Source organism: Oryzias latipes, chromosome 5 (genome assembly GCF_053564925.1).
Source record: "Oryzias latipes strain Hd-rR chromosome 5, Olatipes_Hd-rR_3.1".
NCBI lineage: Eukaryota > Metazoa > Chordata > Actinopteri > Beloniformes > Adrianichthyidae > Oryzias > Oryzias latipes.
This window is the reverse complement of record NC_136241.1, coordinates 29,805,179-29,821,815: the sequence shown is the minus strand read 5'-3', so window position 1 is coordinate 29,821,815 and position 16,637 is coordinate 29,805,179. Positions and strand designations below refer to the sequence as shown.

Genomic DNA, 16,637 nt, shown 5'->3' with positions numbered 1-16,637 from the left:
TATGAAACGGGATGTGAATCATTTATCTTCATGAGAGCCAAAAGTCCCCACACCCCGTACGCCAGAGTAGTACACGCACTTTGCAAAGCAAATCAGTTTTTTTTTTTATTCTATCATGAACAATGAACTGCTTTACATTTTCATATTGACAGAAAGACTAAAATGTGTCTGAATGGGAACATTAAGACAAATTCTTTAGTTTATTTAACTGATATCCCTAAATGAAAGAAGGTTTTAAAAACTGAATAAAAAAAACTTTGATGGACTAACTGCCAACGTTTTTCTGTAAACGACTGTCATGACTGAGGTTTGCAGGCATTTGCCTAAGTACAGGTCCCCGTTGGAGCTTTTTACAGGCAGGTTGAGGTATGAACTTTAACTCACGTCACCTCATTTTTTCATTTGAAAGCCTTTTTGTGGTGCATTGGCTTAACTGAAATTTTCTGTTTTAAGTTTTCAAACAAAATACTTTAAATTTACATCTTGAACATTCAGTTTTTTTCATAGTTCCTTCTTCCTGATGCAGATATAGATATATAAGATAAAATGTTTAGTTTCTCCTCAAGAGTAAACAAAAAGCGTTTTTCCAGTGTTTTCTGTGTTTGAAGAAAGTAATAAAATAATTAAAATAATTAGTGATGTCTTCCCTTTTAAGACAAAAATGCAGTCTTGAAATTTGAAAAAAAACCAGTCATATTTGCATATTTGTTTTGGCAATTGGAATTATTGTGTGTTAAAATGGGCGTGTATTGCTCAAAAAAGTGTTAAATCTTCAAAGTCTCTATGACATACATGTTTATACAAGAGAACTTGTTTCAGATCTATGCCATACAGATCAGATTTATTGCTTATAATAAGATATTTTCAAGATCAGATTAATAAACGAAGTATTGCAGATTTATTCCCCTAAAGCAAGTTAGTTGGTTTTGCATTATATGACGAGTAATTCCATATTTAAACTAGACAAAAATACTGTTAGAGATATGGTTTTGTGTATTGTGGGTTTGTTTTTAAAAACAATGTTTAGCAGTTGTTGGAACAGAAGAGGATTTCTTTAGACCTAATCTGCCGCATTTTTCACAATCATTCAGTATTTGGAGAGGATTTCTTCCCTGGATTTGGCTTCAGAGTCTCTAAAAGGTTTAAAGTTTGGAAATCCTTTCAGTGTGAAGGTGTTTTAGTAATTATTTTATTTAGTCAGAATTTTAACATAAATTTCTCCTCTAAGACCCTTTGTTTGACCCTAATTCAACATGCTTCCAAGCATGCACGTTAGCCATTGGTTTCATACCCGATAAGCATATGTTTTACCTACAGACAGTGGGTTCTTTCAAAGCTCTGAGAATGTGTCACCTGCATAAAAGCAGTCAAATGGGCTCACAACAAAGATAGACACAGAAAAGATGATTGGGATAATCACATGAGTAGGAATTTGAATATGACACTCTCATTTGCCTTCAGTAGATGCTATCTTGGTCTGTGATTGGGCAGAGTGCCCCCACATATCCTGCAAATGCAAACACAAGCAAATATTTTACGAGACTTTACAGCTCCAGCGATCAGAGAGGGTCAGCTGGCGGATAATCCCAGGATCTTTACCCTTTTTAAAATAAAAAAAAGTAACTGGTATGTATTGTTTTATTTTAAATAATCATTATTAACTCTGTTATGTTTAATAAGTGTTGATAATGATGATGAATCAGTTTAGGTAAATGTTTAAGATCGTATCCCTTAATCTGGACAGTTTGGTATGATAACAGTGCAAAAACTGAGTCGTAAGAAAGCAAAAGAACCCTTTTTGCAAGAAAACTAGTCTTAATTTCTTGCAAGAATATAATCTTATTAGGAAAGTTTTTCAATAGTAAAATGATCTTAGTTTAAGAAAAATTATAGAATTCTTCTTCTCTAAATAAGTTTTGAGACACTTTTTCTTACCTCATTGTCAGCTAATTTTTTTTGCTTATTTAAAGGAAATTGTTCAAACTTTAGGAATTTTGGATTTATTTCCTGTGTGACTGTTTTTGCGGTGGAACAGAGTGACATGGTTTCTCAATTTCTTTTACAGAGAACCTTAAAGCTCTTGAAGGTTTGTGGATCCAAACAACATGGAGGTCACATTTAAAGCAGTCACTCACAATCCTGGGATCATAATCTGGAGAGTAGAGGTGTTCTTTGCAGATCAAATATTATCATTATGGAGAATCTTTGCTCTCTCTCGAGAGAGAGAGATTTAGTCGTCACACCTGAAAGTAAAATGTTTTTGACGTGCTGTTCCTCAGAAAATGGAGCTGGTTCTGGTTTCTGAGAAGACCCATGGAAACTTTTATGAGGGTGACTGCTATGTGCTGCTGTCTGTAAGATGATTCATTGTTATTTGCAGACTTTTCTCTTTTAAAATCTCTTGTTCTCTGTCTTAAAGCTCCAGATTGGATCATTCTCCATAGTTTCCTCCTCATTTGCATGTCTTTCCAGACTCACAAGGTGAAGAACGTCTTGAGTTACGATATCCACTACTGGATTGGCTCGGAGTCCTCTCAGGATGAACAAGGAGCAGCTGCAGTTTATACTGTGCAGCTTGATGAATATTTAGGCTCCAGTCCAATTCAACACCGTGAAGTTCAGAACCACGAATCTGACACTTTCAAAGGCTACTTCAAAAATGGAATAATGTGAGAAATAGATCAAACGGCAGAGAAAGCCCCAACGTGATAAACTGATGGAAAGAAGCTGAAATGTCTGTTCTGTTTAGATATAAGAAAGGTGGAGTCGCCACAGGAATGAGACACGTTGAAACCAACACGTATGATGTTAAGAGACTGCTCCATGTTAAAGGAAAAAAAAGAGTGATCGCCCAAGAGGTGAGCCTCATAAAGTTACATAACAGAAAATGAAGGAAAGTCCCTTTTTTTCCCAGAAACATTTACTTCTTTGAATGGTATTTAGGTGGAGCTGAGCTGGAAGAGCTTCAACCTTGGTGATGTGTTTCTGTTGGACACCGGCAAGACCATCATTCAGTGGAATGGACCCAAAAGTAACAAACAAGAAAGACATAAAGTGAGACTTTTTTTTAACTATTAGAGTAGAGCGGCAGAAACAGAAATTGTACAGAAAAAGTAAGATCTAGTAACATCTAGTTTTCCAATGATGGCTTTTACATTAACCATATTTAACATTTAGCAGCCAAAGCCCACTAATTGGTCCAGTTTACACCAGTTTCTATCCAGAGATTCTGGGTTCAAATCCATTATAGATCATGCAAAAATACTTAATATATGTGACCCGGTGCCTTTCTCCCTGCCTGGCTCTCCTCATACATTCTGATCTGGGATTTTAACTTTCAAATCTGTTTGAGGTCAATTTTATATTTTTGAAGATTTTTTTTGTATGTTATGTGTACAAATATTAGCATTTGCACAATAAAAACATGTGCATGAATCTATCTTTGTTCTTCTGACATGAAGTCTAAGTTTTGCAGACAGTTTGGAAAAATTATCAACAGAGGACGTTAAGAGTTACTTTGTTAAAAGTAATAGATCCACTGCAATGATGCAACTCCAAATTTTCACATTTCTTTTCAACCAAAACCACCTCACAGTTGGAGAAAGGAAAGGCACACATTTGCCATAATTTATGACATTTGACATTGTTTTCAGCTCAATTTTTTTTGACTGTAGATGAAACCAAAATTTTTAACGTTTTTCAGACTTGAGGTGAGTAACATGAGTCTTATGAGTTAAAATCAGCAAATCAAAAGGAAAAGGAAGGTCCACTGGTTTTCAAAGAAAATGGTGAATCTGAAATGGTCTGATCATAACGAGAGAAAAAGGAATCAAAAGCCAAACTTGATCTGAACACAAAATTATAATAAAACCAAGTTGACACAGCAAAATCTCAGATTTGATTTTACCTTCATCTCTGGAGCTTTGAAAAAAACTCATCAGAGTTAACGGGTCTATTAGCTAGTATGGAATTTGTCACATACATATTTATGATTTGTTTCTTTGCTTGGTTGTCTTTTCATAAATAGTTTGTGGACTGAAATAGAATTTAGTATAATAGAAAACCAAAGGAGATCCCGAGATTTTAGGAAAAAAAAAACAGTCATTAGTTTCATAAAAAAATCCAAAATTATTGCAAAAAATGGCTACATAATAATAATAATAATAATAATAATAAATTATTATTATATGTGGCACCTTAAAATGTATTACAAATACATTAAAAACAAGTTTAAACAGGGAGGATGGGATCCAAACCTTTTATATTCTGATCGTCCGGTCTACCTCTGCACCACAGTCACTAAAATCATACATACAGGTAAAGCAAAGAAAAAAATGTCAAATCTGCATCATAACTTTAATAAGGCAAAAGCTTGTGTTTAGAGAGGCTTTTATTTAAAGACAAATTCTCTAATTGTTTGTTACACTGACATGGAAATCTGTGTTTGTCTGCGTGCTGATCTCAGGGTCTTCTGTTGGCCAAAGACATCCGAGACAGAGAGCGAGGAGGCCGGGCGGAGGTCAGAACGGTTGAGGGCGAAGCGGAGAAACAATCTCCTCAGGAGATGGAGATCATGAACAGCTTTCTTGGGGAGAGAACCTTCAAACTTACAGATGGGCCTCCAGATGAAACCTTTGATCAGGAGCAAATGGGGAAACTCTCACTTTATTGGTGAGCTGCACCATAACAGAGATGCTGAGAAGCGTAAACCTCACATGTCTTCAAATTCACTCTGTGGATGTTTGCAGTGTGTCGGATGCTGATGGTCAAATGAAGGTAACAGAGGTTGCCACTCGTCCGCTGGTCCAGGACCTGCTTGATCATGAGGTGAGCTAGGACAACAGTGATGTGGACAGCTGAGTGGACAGGAATGACAAAAGGTGGTATCATTGTAGAGCTGCTACCTTCTGGACCAAGGAGGAGCCAAGATCTTCGTATGGAAAGGAAAGAAGGCAAACAAAGCTGAAAGGCAAGCTGCGATGGCTAGAGCCTTGGTGAGTGATGAAAGAGTGCTGGCTCGTTTCAGACAGAGTTCTGACTCTAACGCTGTGTTCGTTTGACTCCTACAGGACTTTATAAAGACCAAAAACTACCCGTTCACCACGAATGTGGAGACAGTGAATGATGGGGCAGAGTCAGCCATTTTCAAGCAACTCTTCCAGAGGTGGACCGTCAAAGACCAGACTCAAGGCCTGGGGAAAGTAAACACCAAGGGGAAAGTTGGTATGTGTCATTTCATAAGGTTAAATGAAAGTTTCGTCAACTTGTGGTCATTCGGTTTATTTCTCTGACTGTTTTTGCTGCAGCTCATGTCAAACAAGAGAAATTTGATGCGTCTCTCATGCACGCCATGCCAGAGGTTGCTGCGCAGGAGAGGATGGTGGACGATGGCTCCGGTCAAGTGGAGGTACTTCTTGACGACCCACTCAAATAACATTTTAATATGTTCTTGTGGCGTTTTTTTTTTTTTTTTTTTTATGAGGATGGGCATATGTTGATAAAATTAAGCTCAAAATTTAATTTCCAAATATTTCTACTTTCAAATCATTGTGAATATAGAGCAGATGAAAAAAATGGTGTTGAAAAAAAAGATTGTATTTGTTGAAACACACTGGGCGGGCCACAAGTTCCCTGCTCCACTCCATTCTGATGCATCTACCGCTTGCAGACGACTAGATCCATGTACGTCTCTGTTTTCCTCGTCTGAGCTTGAATCTGGATCGCTAGAACATTTTATATGGGGGGCAGGATGGGGGCAGAAGAATTTGGAAGGGTGGCAATTGAGAATAACAGAGTGGAAGACCATTACAAATCACTCATAAAAATCAGATGTTAGATTAAACAGTTCTTTTAGCTGAGGTGCTAGTGCTAATGCTTTAAGAAGCATGTGTTGATGATTTTTTAAAATCTTTATCAATAGTGCTACTAATGTTGACTAAAAAATTGGGGGGGGGGGGGGGGGGGGTACGCAAAGCTATTGTTGAGCTATAGTTGCCCCCTCTAGCTCTGCCCCTGCTCTGCGCCCACAATCTCCACCTGTCCTTGAAAATGACAGGTTTTTAAAGTTTGTTTAAAAATGACTTAATCATAACTAAAAGACCAAATTTAAACTTTAAAAACATGACAGTTTTTTTTTTAGGAGCAAACAGGAAAGCTGGTAAATGGTCAGTCAAGGATTTTGCTTATTGGGGTTTTTGGTAATTATAGAAGTAAGACATGTAAAGGAAGAGTATTTTTTTCCCAAACATTATTGTGATCACTTTGACTTTCATTTCATTTGAATGGAAACAAAATCAAAGGTTAAATCGTATAAAAAATGAACGCATATACATGTCTAGCCCAAGAACTTTTGTCCTACATTTTAAGTCATTAAGACTAACTTCTTCTGATTGGATCTCACAATACCTCTTGAAAAATAAAATAACGCAAATTCAACTTTGGATCTAATCCTTTAACTTGTGTTGCATTCCAATCCCAGGGGGAAAGTAAGAGTTACTGTAGGTAAAAAAGAAAAAAAGAAAATGGCAGCACAGTCGTTAATTGGTTGGACAGGTATCGGAATTAACACAACTCCAACGAAAACTGAAAAGGATGGGGAAAAAACAGGAGGACATATGTTAAAGGGCACAAACATGAATACACATGACAGTAAAACTCAGTCTTTATCAGTGTACACTAACCAAACCAAAAATACTCCCCCCCAAAATACTAACAACTAATAAAATGAACAATTATCCAGGAAACATAAAGAGGAATTGGTACAAGAGCTACCAAACAATTCGGGTCAAAACTGATAGTAAACTAAAGGAACAAGGAAGGAGGAAAACCAGGCTTTCACACAGCCTTTTAAGGCAAATGCCGACAGCAGGGGCAAGCTGGGAAATGGATACCTCTCAGGTAATTCAGGGGATGAACAAACACACACACATACAAAGAACACATGAAAGGCCAGGGGCTGTAACAACCTCTTTTCAGCTTTAGATCATTTCCCATCATCAAACATCAATAGTTTACAGTTCTCACCTGCTGGAGTGCAGCAGCAGACTCACTTGGAGTTTTTTTCTTTGGACAAACTCAGGTGTGGAGGATTGAGAATCTGGAGCCCGTCCCTGTGGACAGACAGTGGTACGGATACTTCTATGGAGGAGACTGTTACCTGATCCTTTACACTTACTTGGTCAACAACAAGAAGTGCTACCTGCTCTACATGTGGCAGGTGAGCAGGACATTGGAGTTTTACAGTAAGGAGCTGTTTCGCTGTGCCACAGTGCAATCAAACTACTTGGTTTGTTGATCTTGTAGGGGCGACATGCTACACAGGATGAGCTGGCCGCCTGTGCATTTCAAGCCGTTGCCTTAGATCAGAAGTACAATGATGAACCAGTTCAAGTGAGAGTAACAATGGGCAAGGAACCAAGACACTTCATGGCCCTTTTCAAAGGGAAAATGGTCATCTTTGAGGTAAGAGTCGTAATTAATTCATTTAATTTAAATAAAAAGTCTCCTCATAAATGTCTGCTGACCTGAACTGTTTTTTAGGGGGGCACATCTAGAAAAGGGGCTTCTGAACCAGAACCTCCAGTACGACTGTTCCAGGTTCACGGATCTGACCTGTCCAACACAAAAACCTTCGAAGTTCCTGCCCTGGCCGCATCTCTCAACTCCAATGACGTCTTTTTACTCAGGAGCCAAACGCAGATTTATCTGTGGTGTGGAAAGGTAACAGTGCAGTTTTCTGACGCAGCAGGATGGATCCTCAGCTCAGGTCTCAAATCCTCCAGATATGTAGTTTCATGGATGTTCAGACTCTGTGTTGAACAAGTGCAGCCCAAGTTCCCTGCTTTGATCCATTCTGATCATCCACTTGCAGACAAATACATCCATGTACGTCTTTGTTTCCCCCGTCCGAGCTGGCATCTGGCTCAAACCTGTACAGCTAGATAGCTCCACTATAGCTCACCATTTTGTTGCACCATTAATGTAAGGTTGGGGGTGGAAGGGGTTGTAAGCTAGCAGGAGAGAAACAGACAGCTCTCAACAAAGGGAGGGGAAGGGGGTCAGGGTTTGCTCTGTGCCAACAGTCCCACCCACAACTTTCTACAGCAAATTTCTGATGGCCTAATGCCACTCTGTGGAAACCATCCATCCATCCATCCATCCATCTATCCACTTTCTCAACCTGCTGTATCTCTTTCGGGGTCACAGGGTTGCTGGAGCCTGTCCCGGCTACTGTTGAGGGAAGGCGGGGTAAACTCTGTACAGTCTGTTGCAGGGCAAATAATCACTCACACATGATGCACACCCAGGGACACTTTAGAGTAACTAATTAACCTATGAAGCATGTTTCTTGACTGTGAGAGGAAGCCGGTGTGCTCGAAGAACATTCATCATGCATGGGGAGAACGTGCAAACTCCACACAGAAAGGACAGTGCAGAAACAATGTCCTAGATAACGACACATTTTTGAAAATTTTGCCTAAAAACAGCATAATACTAATTAAAAGACCACTGGGAATGCTTTATAAAGAGTTTAAAAGATGATTGGAGTGGGACCACTATGTGTTATTTTACTCAAAAATCGGGAACACACAATTGTTAATGTTAATTTGTTACTTAAAGGAACCACAATACAAAAACTGCACAATTTATTTTTCAAGAACTGCCCTCTGCTGCTCATGAAGCTGTTCATAAAGCTGCCCTTATGTGTCAAAGAAATTGTGTAGATCTGCATACAAAGTGGAACTTGACAATTTAGTTGCTCCTGTCTGACCTGTCAAACCTGCTTGAATGGTAGCTATATATCAAAGGCTCACAAGTAATTTCAAAATAAAAGCCCTTAAATACAGAATTGTGGATCTTAATGTCCTGCTATGAAAAATAATCTGACCATTTCATCTTAAGAGATCAAAACACTTGTAGATGTAGTTTACAAGTTTTCTCTCACTTTGGTCTATTTGTGAATTAAATAACAGTGCTATTCAACACAACAAAAGCATTCCGCCTGTCTAAAATCAGTTTTTGACTTACGAAATCACCAAATGAACGTCAATCTTGCAGATCAAGTGTGTGAATTTCTTGTCATGTTTTCAGAAACGGAATCAGCCTTAAGCCTTTTCCTGCAAACTAACAGACTTTATTTGAGAGTGACTATATGTTTTGTTTCAAGGGCTCGAGTGGAGACGAGAGGGCCATGGCAAAAGAGGTGAGCTCTGTGATTTGCCTCGACTCCCAAAGAAGCTCCGAAGAGATTGTGGCTGAGGGTCAGGAGCCCATGGAGTTCTGGGAATTGCTTGGAGGGAAAGCTCCGTACGCCAGCAGCAAAAGGTGAGGGATTTCACGAATGCTGAAATCTGGACCGTTATGCAGCAGCCATTCTGTGTCCTTCTGTGTAGTGATGTGCCCGTTTTTTGGCTTGCAGGCTGCAGCAGGTGCTTTTGGATTATCAGCCCCGCCTGTTTGAATGCTCCAACAAGACGGGTCGTTTCATTGTGACTGAGGTCACTCACTTTAACCAGGATGACCTCAACGAAGATGATGTCATGTTACTAGACACCTGGGACCAGGTACGTTTAGGCAAGAAAACTTTTTATGCCAAACAATGGAAACATGTGTTTTGTTTAAGTTAGTTGAATACCACTTTTTCATTGTGCTTGTCAGGTGTTTCTCTGGGTTGGTAAAGACGCCAATGAGATAGAGCGCAAAGAATCCGTGGCCACAAGCCAAGAGTACCTGCGCACCCACCCAGGTGACAGAGATCCAGATACCCCCATCATAATGATCAAGCAGGGCTTCGAACCTCCCACCTTCACTGGCTGGTTCACTGCATGGGATCCCTTCAAATGGAGCGTAGGTTTCACAAAATATTTAACTAAGATGAACTTTTTCTGACAACTAAACGGTTCAAAATGATTGCGTTTGTATTTCAGAGTGGAAAAAGCTATGAAGAAATGAAGAGAGAACTGGGAGATGTGGCATTACCAGTGGACATCAAACCTGTACTGACATTTTCTAAAATTTCCAAACATATTCAAAAGAAACTGTGCTTTAATATTGATAAGAGCTATCAGAACTCAGAATTTAACTATTTAAAGTATGAACTGGTATATAGTTTAAGACCAGAAAAGAAAACTTTTCTCTGACAAGGTCAATAATGTAGATTTAAGTTCCACATTTTCCACAACAGCCTTCTGTTGTTTTACTACTTAAAACTAAAATATGCACCTCTTTGTGTTTTCTTTGACAGAATTTTTAAAAACTTTTGACAATGATTTATGAACTTTGCTTTTTTGTGATGCAGCAGGAGCAGAAGACGGTCGAGAGGGAATATCAGTCTTTCCCTGCTGACATGTTGGTCAACAAGCAAGCAAGCGAGCTGCCTGCTGCTGTTGATCCTGCAGTGAAAGAGGTGCGTATGTGTGTTTATTTCTGTAAACCTTCATGTTTACTTTAAGTTTTATTTTGAATATTTATGCTCAGAAAAATCACAACTTTCCTGGATTTTTATTCACAATTTTTGTTCTGAAATGCTAAAGTTGCAAAACGTAAGCTAATACTTCTGCACAAAAACACATAATGAGAGAAAAAGAAGCACAACTTAACTTTATGACCTGCTTTTTCCTCAGAAATACCTCTCTGATGGTGACTTCTTTAACGTGTTTGGGATCAGCAAAGATGACTTTGTGAGGCTGCCACAATGGAAGCAACTCAAACTGAAGAAGGAGAAAGGCTTGTTTTGATGTGCAAATATTTTTACTGTTAAAATGCTGTGATGTTTGTTTTTCCAAATCACAGGCCAAAGTTCTTTTCTTCACAAACCATTTCCAGATTTTTTCTTATATGACACTATTTATCATGTTCTCTGTTTTCTTACAAATATCTGTTTCTCTCTGAAATAAATATAAATGGTTTTAAGTGACCAAAAAACCTTTTAGTCATTAGAAAACTATCAAAGATGCAGGTGAAATACACAGGTTTCTGCTCTGACTTTTTGCCATAGGGATCCCATGCAGTGAAATGACTATTATGGCATAGAATATTGAATATTTTTGGTTTTATTTAGGATAATAGGAGCGGCATGAACAGAGGACTACTTTGCCATCTGCTGGGCAAACTGAGCAAAAGCATCTTATGATGAAGGTTTAATAAAGCTCAAAATACCTTCATTATTTTTGTCATCAATTTCATTTTTTCTACAACTGTCAAAAAAGTTAATTTAAGTAATTTATTTCTTAGTTTTTATCATTGATTCGTCATTTTTTTTTAACTTAAGATGTGCTTATTTCTGCACTTATTTTTAAATGTCAAACAGCATAAAGCCGCTACTGAAGGTTTAATTTCATGAAAAGACGCAGTACAAATGACAAACTAACCGATGCCTGCGCTAAAAGCTCCTTTTATGATATGAATCATCCACTTTTACAGTAGAACACCTCAAAGCTTATAGAAAGTGAAAAAACAAAGTTAAAACAGTCAAAAACACACTCAGATACAGTAAAAAAACACCCTTTTTCTTTGCTGCTTAAAAAAATTCAGTTAAAACAAAACAATCTGATTGCACAATCAACTCTTTAAAAAGTCTGCTGCATTCAACTGTAACCTTTAAACATAGACAGATGAAATCCCTTTGAGCTGTTGAAGCTTGCAGGATGTTAGTCATGTGGTGCCATCCAAAAAAATCCTGTTTAACAGCAAAAGTCATTTTAGCAAACATGAACTTTCTAACATCTTGTTGGCAAACACAACTTTGACCAAGTTATTTAGCATGAAGCTGGAAAGACAAAAATGAGATTTAAAGGCAAAACTGGTCATAAACAAACAGTTTTTAACAACAAAATGTTAGAATAAACCCAGCTGGTTCCAGATACGATTCAACTGAAAGCATTTTTATAAAACAAGTCATTTAAATATACCTCGATGGGGTGAAAATGTTACATATTTCTTAGAATTTTACCAGTGAGAAATGAGTCTAAACCAAAATGTTTTTTCTTCAAAAAGCTTCCATTTCTGCAGTACGTGACTTAGAGGTATTACTCACAGATAAATGTGTTGCGTGCAAAAGTTTATATGTGCATGATACAGATATGTATATGTACTCATGCAAATGATCAAAGATGAGGTGAAATGTTTCCAAAACTTTAGAACTCAAAAAATTAAGATAAAAAAAACAATGTGATCAGATATAAAGTGTTTACAGCAGTCAGACATTGAAAAACACTACATTTCAGAAAGTTTTACTAAAAAAATTGTGCAAACAGAATCACTCTGCAGCAAATCAGCAAGTTTTTGGTTCTGAGAAGGAATGTTGCAGCTAAATGTACAGAAACATTTATGCCACAATTGAAAAAAAAAAGTGCAAATGCGCTCAATTTTGATACAGTTTCAGAGCAAAAAAAAAAAAAAACGCAAGACGGCTGTAGAAAAATACGATTTTTGCTTGAGGGAAATGTGTTTTCTCATGCCTTGCAAAGATCAGTGTAAAATATAACAAATCTGCTTCAAGTAAACAAGATTTTCAACTTTTTGAATGATTTTTTTGATTAAAAAAAAGCCAGTACCTGACTTAGGACATAACTCATTGTATTTTGGACATAGATAAATCTTGACGTGCACACAGAACAGCGTTAGACAACCCAAAACACCTGATAATAGAAAAAAAATTATCCCTATTTATCCACACACAAAATTAAGGCAGGCTTAAAGGGAAAACTTGGCAGCTGATATGAAAGTAGGCAGTTAAAAACAAAATGTAAAAGATTTATTTTGTATGTTTAGACTGGCATATTTTACTGATTGGAAAAATAGTACTTTGTATATCCAATTAATCTTTTGATGATTTTGTCTAATCGTGTTCAAAATAAATTAAAAAAATAGAAATATCAGTGTTTTTCCCCTGAAAGTGTGGGAAAATATGGGTATTCGAGCCCCAAAAAGGCAAATGTTTGGCAATTTTGCTTGAAAGGTTGATAAATCTACACTTATAATTTTAGAAAATAATAATAAACTGGCTATAAAACAGATCAAATGTCACCAAACCACCATAACTTTTCTTGGGGTCAACAGAAGGTGAAATTAAGACAAAATGCAGCTGTCAGGGCTTCTGGGACCCTGAGTTTCGCCACTTTCATTCAAATCACTGTCAGTTGCTTTTGTCTTTGTATCCTCTAAATCGTTGAACAACTCGCTGCCGGCAGCTAGCGCCCTCTCGTGCTCGGGAGTGTCAGCAGACGCGTCTTCGTAGGCGCTGATGCTGTCCGAGTCGTTCCTGTCGGGGGAGGGGTCCCGCCTGTCCTCCGTGTGGTTTCTGTAGGGCCGCTGAAGGACCCCGTCCACAGAGGTCGGGTCGACCAGAGCAAGAGAAGGAGCGTGGGTAAAGGGCTGGCTGGCCAGCCTCTGCAGCTTCGCCGGGGCCGCTCCAGCACTTCCTGGAACGACTTCTTCTCCCAGTTTCTCGGAGGCTTCCAGAACTCCACTTCTAATTTTGACGCCGCAGGCTTCGCACAACAAATGATCGTTTTCACTTTGAATTACCGTCATCGTGTTGTTACTCGTTTGGCATTCCTGTTCGGATGGTTCAATCCCGTTCACTGGAGCGGTTTGGTTCTTTCTCTCCTGGAAACAGATGGAATAATATCAACATAAGGCACCTTAGACCAGACATCGATAGTCTTTGTAGGGCAAGAATCTGGCGATACGTTAAGCATCACAATACAATAATATTGTACGATATATCCTAATCTGTTACTAGACTGGCGGGCTACGTTCACTCCTCCTGGCAACTCCCAAACTCTTTTTCTACGACTGTTTTCAGGCTCAATGTACAAAACAACGTATGGATGTCGTCCCTTTTAATCTATGGAAGGGCCAACCATTTGAAAATTGGTCATAACTGAAAAATTACTCAGTCGGAATTCTATGACATCAAGTCTTTCATACATCGTAATAGCGTTGTGAAAGAAAAGGTCTGGAGCAAGATTCGTGAAATTTGCACCGCTTCGATATTTTGTACCAGGAAAAGATGAAGAAGCCCCGCCCTGCTCGTCCAGTGTGAACACCATGGGCTAAACGCGCCGGTCACATGCCCAGTGTGAGTATATATCAATTTTTTTACTTTTGATTAAAAAAAAAAACTTTTTATGAACACTAATACACACCTCTCATGAATACAATTGTTTAAAATATACTTTATGAAAGTATCGGAGTATTAGGCACTACAGCTGTTCCTCACATACAAGTTGCTCTATGGCGAATTCCAAGTGCTTTTATTTTGATAAATTATGAAGTGTTTTGTCAGCACTAAACATTGGTGTCCACAACAAAATATTTTTCTGTATAAAAAAAAAAAAAGCTTATCTTAAATGTGCCTTTAATCTGTGGTCTGTATAAACACGTCAGACAAACATTTCCCATTCTAAGTTTGTTCTTTGAGGCTGAACTTTTTCAACGTCTGCTTCTCACTCAGCTCTAAAGTGCATTTCAATGGACAGAGGGAGCAACTTTTAAAAATCAGCTTTCATCTGAACAGAAAAAAAAATCATTTTTACTTCTTCTGTAATGCAACACACAACTTCTCCTTTTGGTTCCCTTTTTTACCTCTTTTAATCTCTCCACCTCCTGCTTTAGAGAACAAAGCAGGCTCTCCAGTTTCCTGTTGGCCTCTCTTTCTTGTTCCAGCTTCTACACAAGGAAACAGACACCAGCATTATGAAGGGAACTACAGTTTCTTTGTTTGCCGTTACAAACAATGAACTTCACAAAACGAGATGCTTTAGGACTCAGCAGCAACAGCTGCTTCAATGAAGCCTCAATTTACCGAGCTGGCCTGTCCTGCTTCTCTCTGGGCTTCGGCCAGCAGCTCTTCCACTCCCTCCAGCTCGTCCTGCAGCACATCCACCTGAAACAACAGGGCCTCTCGCTCCACCTCCATCCCACGCATCTCCTGCACCGCCTCTTCATAGTTGGCCTGCAGTTCCAGCTACACCCCAGAGACAGGTTGGGTTTAGTGCGAGCAGAGGACTCGTGTGGGAGTCAACGCCGTCTTTTCATGTGCAAAGCGGTGACTATTTACACATGAACTTTCAGATTAAGTTTTTTTTTCTGACAAAACATTCAATGTGCTATTCCTTTTGTAGTTCTGGTATTTCTTTTTTCTGGCTATAGTGCATATAATAAGATGTAATGTTTTTTGCACATTTCAATTCTTCCTTTTTTTGGCACCTGATGCCTGATCCCCAGAGCTGTTGTGACAACCAGATTTATTATTTTATACAACGATAAGAAAAGCAAGGACAACAGGAGATAGTTACCATTTCAGGCAGTCCCATCAGGAGGGCCTGGTCCAAATGCTTAAAATCATACATAAGAAAAACTCAAGTTAATTGACAGTAAAATGCAATAAATAAATAAATAAATAAATAAATAAATAAATAAAAAAACTGTACTTAAATGAGGATTACTATTTAAGTAAAAAAAACACTTACAAAAATTAAGGTTTGTTGTTGTATTTTCTCATATTTTCATATCAAACTTTAAAATAGTTTTAATAATTTTGCTGCATTTTTTTATTTTAATTAAAACCATTTATGTGAAGCTACAGCAATTAAACATAAAACTACAGATGTAACCCTTTTTTGAAAAGAAAAAAATGTTGTTTAGAAAACAGGTACTGTTAAATGTACACAGAGGAACATTTAGGAGCTGCAGCAACGTGTTTTCGGGACTTTTTATTTGTTTTGCAGCGGTGACATGTTAATAAAAAATCCGGACCAACTTGAATGTCTGGACTTGAGAGCCGTCTGATTAGTACCTGGGTGTCGGTCTTCCTCCTCAGGGTGCCTCCCCGGCTGTCGCTGCGTGTCAGGCGCCTGGAGGATGGAGCCTCGCTCTGAGGAGGGAGGCAGCTAGCTTAGCTTACGTTTAGTCACAACAACACAGGATGATGATGCAAACTCAGCTAATCATGGGGAAGTGGAGATGAAGTCAACACTTTTTTTAGCGAGCTTTTGTTAAGTAATAAACAATTTATAAAACACTACCAATGTGTTATAAACAGTGTAAAGTAAGATTTGAATTTTAGCTAAAACGTTCAACATTATTTTTACGCCATTTTTGTGTTTTTCTTTTTTTTTTTTTTTTTTTTGTCATCTCACCTCTTTTATAATGCTCCGGAGTGACTCATCTTCACTCATTCCCCGGGACAGCATCCGTTTCTTTGGAGAACCGTTGTTTTCTAAAGTAACAGAACACATGATTATAGTTTATATTTGGTTTTAGTTGAAGAACTGAACGCCAACAAGACGAGCTGCTGAAGTGATTTGGCTCCTACGCAGCAGGAGCAGACGATCCGAACGACGCCCAGGCCCAGATCTACGGAGAGCGGTATGGGCCAAACCATTCTGATCCCGCCCCACTGACAGAATCAAAGATCGTTTGTTCTTCTCTATTTTTGTGGGGGGTTTGGTTTGGTTTGTTTTTCGCAGAAGATGTCACGCTCCAAGACGTGATAGAAAACGTCACGAGGCGCACTTCCACAATAATAATAATTATTGGCGAAAGTTAACGATTAATTAACTAAGTCTGAAGGGTCTGAAGGTACAGGTTCATCATGTAAACTCGAAGGTGGAGTGCAAAGTTAAAGACTT

General features: G+C 38.3%; 2 protein-coding genes across 3 annotated transcripts; one reads left to right on the top strand and one right to left on the bottom strand.

The window, feature by feature from the left end:
• The first annotated feature begins 1,514 nt into the window (after nt 1-1,514).
• On the top strand, nt 1,515-10,923 carry avil (advillin). Of its 2 annotated transcripts, none has more exons than XM_078947614.1 (20): nt 1,515-1,626; nt 2,066-2,165; nt 2,280-2,354; nt 2,473-2,669; nt 2,750-2,858; nt 2,944-3,054; nt 4,466-4,671; nt 4,749-4,827; nt 4,896-4,994; nt 5,070-5,223; nt 5,307-5,407; nt 7,079-7,216; nt 7,303-7,461; nt 7,540-7,719; nt 9,167-9,324; nt 9,419-9,563; nt 9,658-9,846; nt 9,927-9,995; nt 10,301-10,405; nt 10,623-10,923. In XM_078947614.1, the coding sequence occupies exons 2-20, from the start codon at nt 2,106-2,108 to the stop codon at nt 10,734-10,736; spliced, it is 2,448 nt and encodes an 815-aa protein (XP_078803740.1). In that variant the 5' UTR covers nt 1,515-1,626; nt 2,066-2,105; the 3' UTR covers nt 10,737-10,923. The 2 variants fall into 2 exon arrangements, with proteins under 2 accessions (XP_078803740.1, XP_011473740.1); XM_011475438.3 differs by having other exon boundaries at nt 10,298-10,405.
• A 449-nt stretch (nt 10,924-11,372) lies between these two features.
• si:ch1073-456m8.1 (uncharacterized) lies at nt 11,373-16,416 on the bottom strand. Its single transcript, XM_004069241.5, has 6 exons — nt 16,146-16,416; nt 15,803-15,880; nt 15,303-15,341; nt 14,810-14,971; nt 14,590-14,673; nt 11,373-13,608 (listed from the first exon to the last, which is right to left on the bottom strand). The coding sequence occupies exons 1-6, from the start codon at nt 16,242-16,244 to the stop codon at nt 13,069-13,071; spliced, it is 1,002 nt and encodes a 333-aa protein (XP_004069289.1). The 5' UTR covers nt 16,245-16,416; the 3' UTR covers nt 11,373-13,068.
• Between the last annotated feature and the right edge of the window lie 221 nt (nt 16,417-16,637).

Excerpts from the sequence above, each read along its gene's own strand:
- avil (XM_011475438.3), top strand. The coding sequence starts at position 2,106 with ATGGAGGTCACATTTAAAGCAGTCACTCACAATCCTGGGATCATAATC. Across the intron at positions 9,847-9,926 it reads GGGATCCCTTCAAATGGAGC|AGTGGAAAAAGCTATGAAGA; the intron begins GTAGGTTTCACA and ends TTTGTATTTCAG. Across the intron at positions 10,406-10,622 it reads TTGATCCTGCAGTGAAAGAG|AAATACCTCTCTGATGGTGA; the intron begins GTGCGTATGTGT and ends CTTTTTCCTCAG.
- si:ch1073-456m8.1 (XM_004069241.5), bottom strand. The coding sequence starts at position 16,244 with ATGTGTTCTGTTACTTTAGAAAACAACGGTTCTCCAAAGAAACGGATG. Across the intron at positions 15,881-16,145 it reads TCCGGAGCATTATAAAAGAG|AGCGAGGCTCCATCCTCCAG; the intron begins GTGAGATGACAA and ends CTCCCTCCTCAG. Across the intron at positions 15,342-15,802 it reads GGAGGAAGACCGACACCCAG|CATTTGGACCAGGCCCTCCT; the intron begins GTACTAATCAGA and ends TATGATTTTAAG.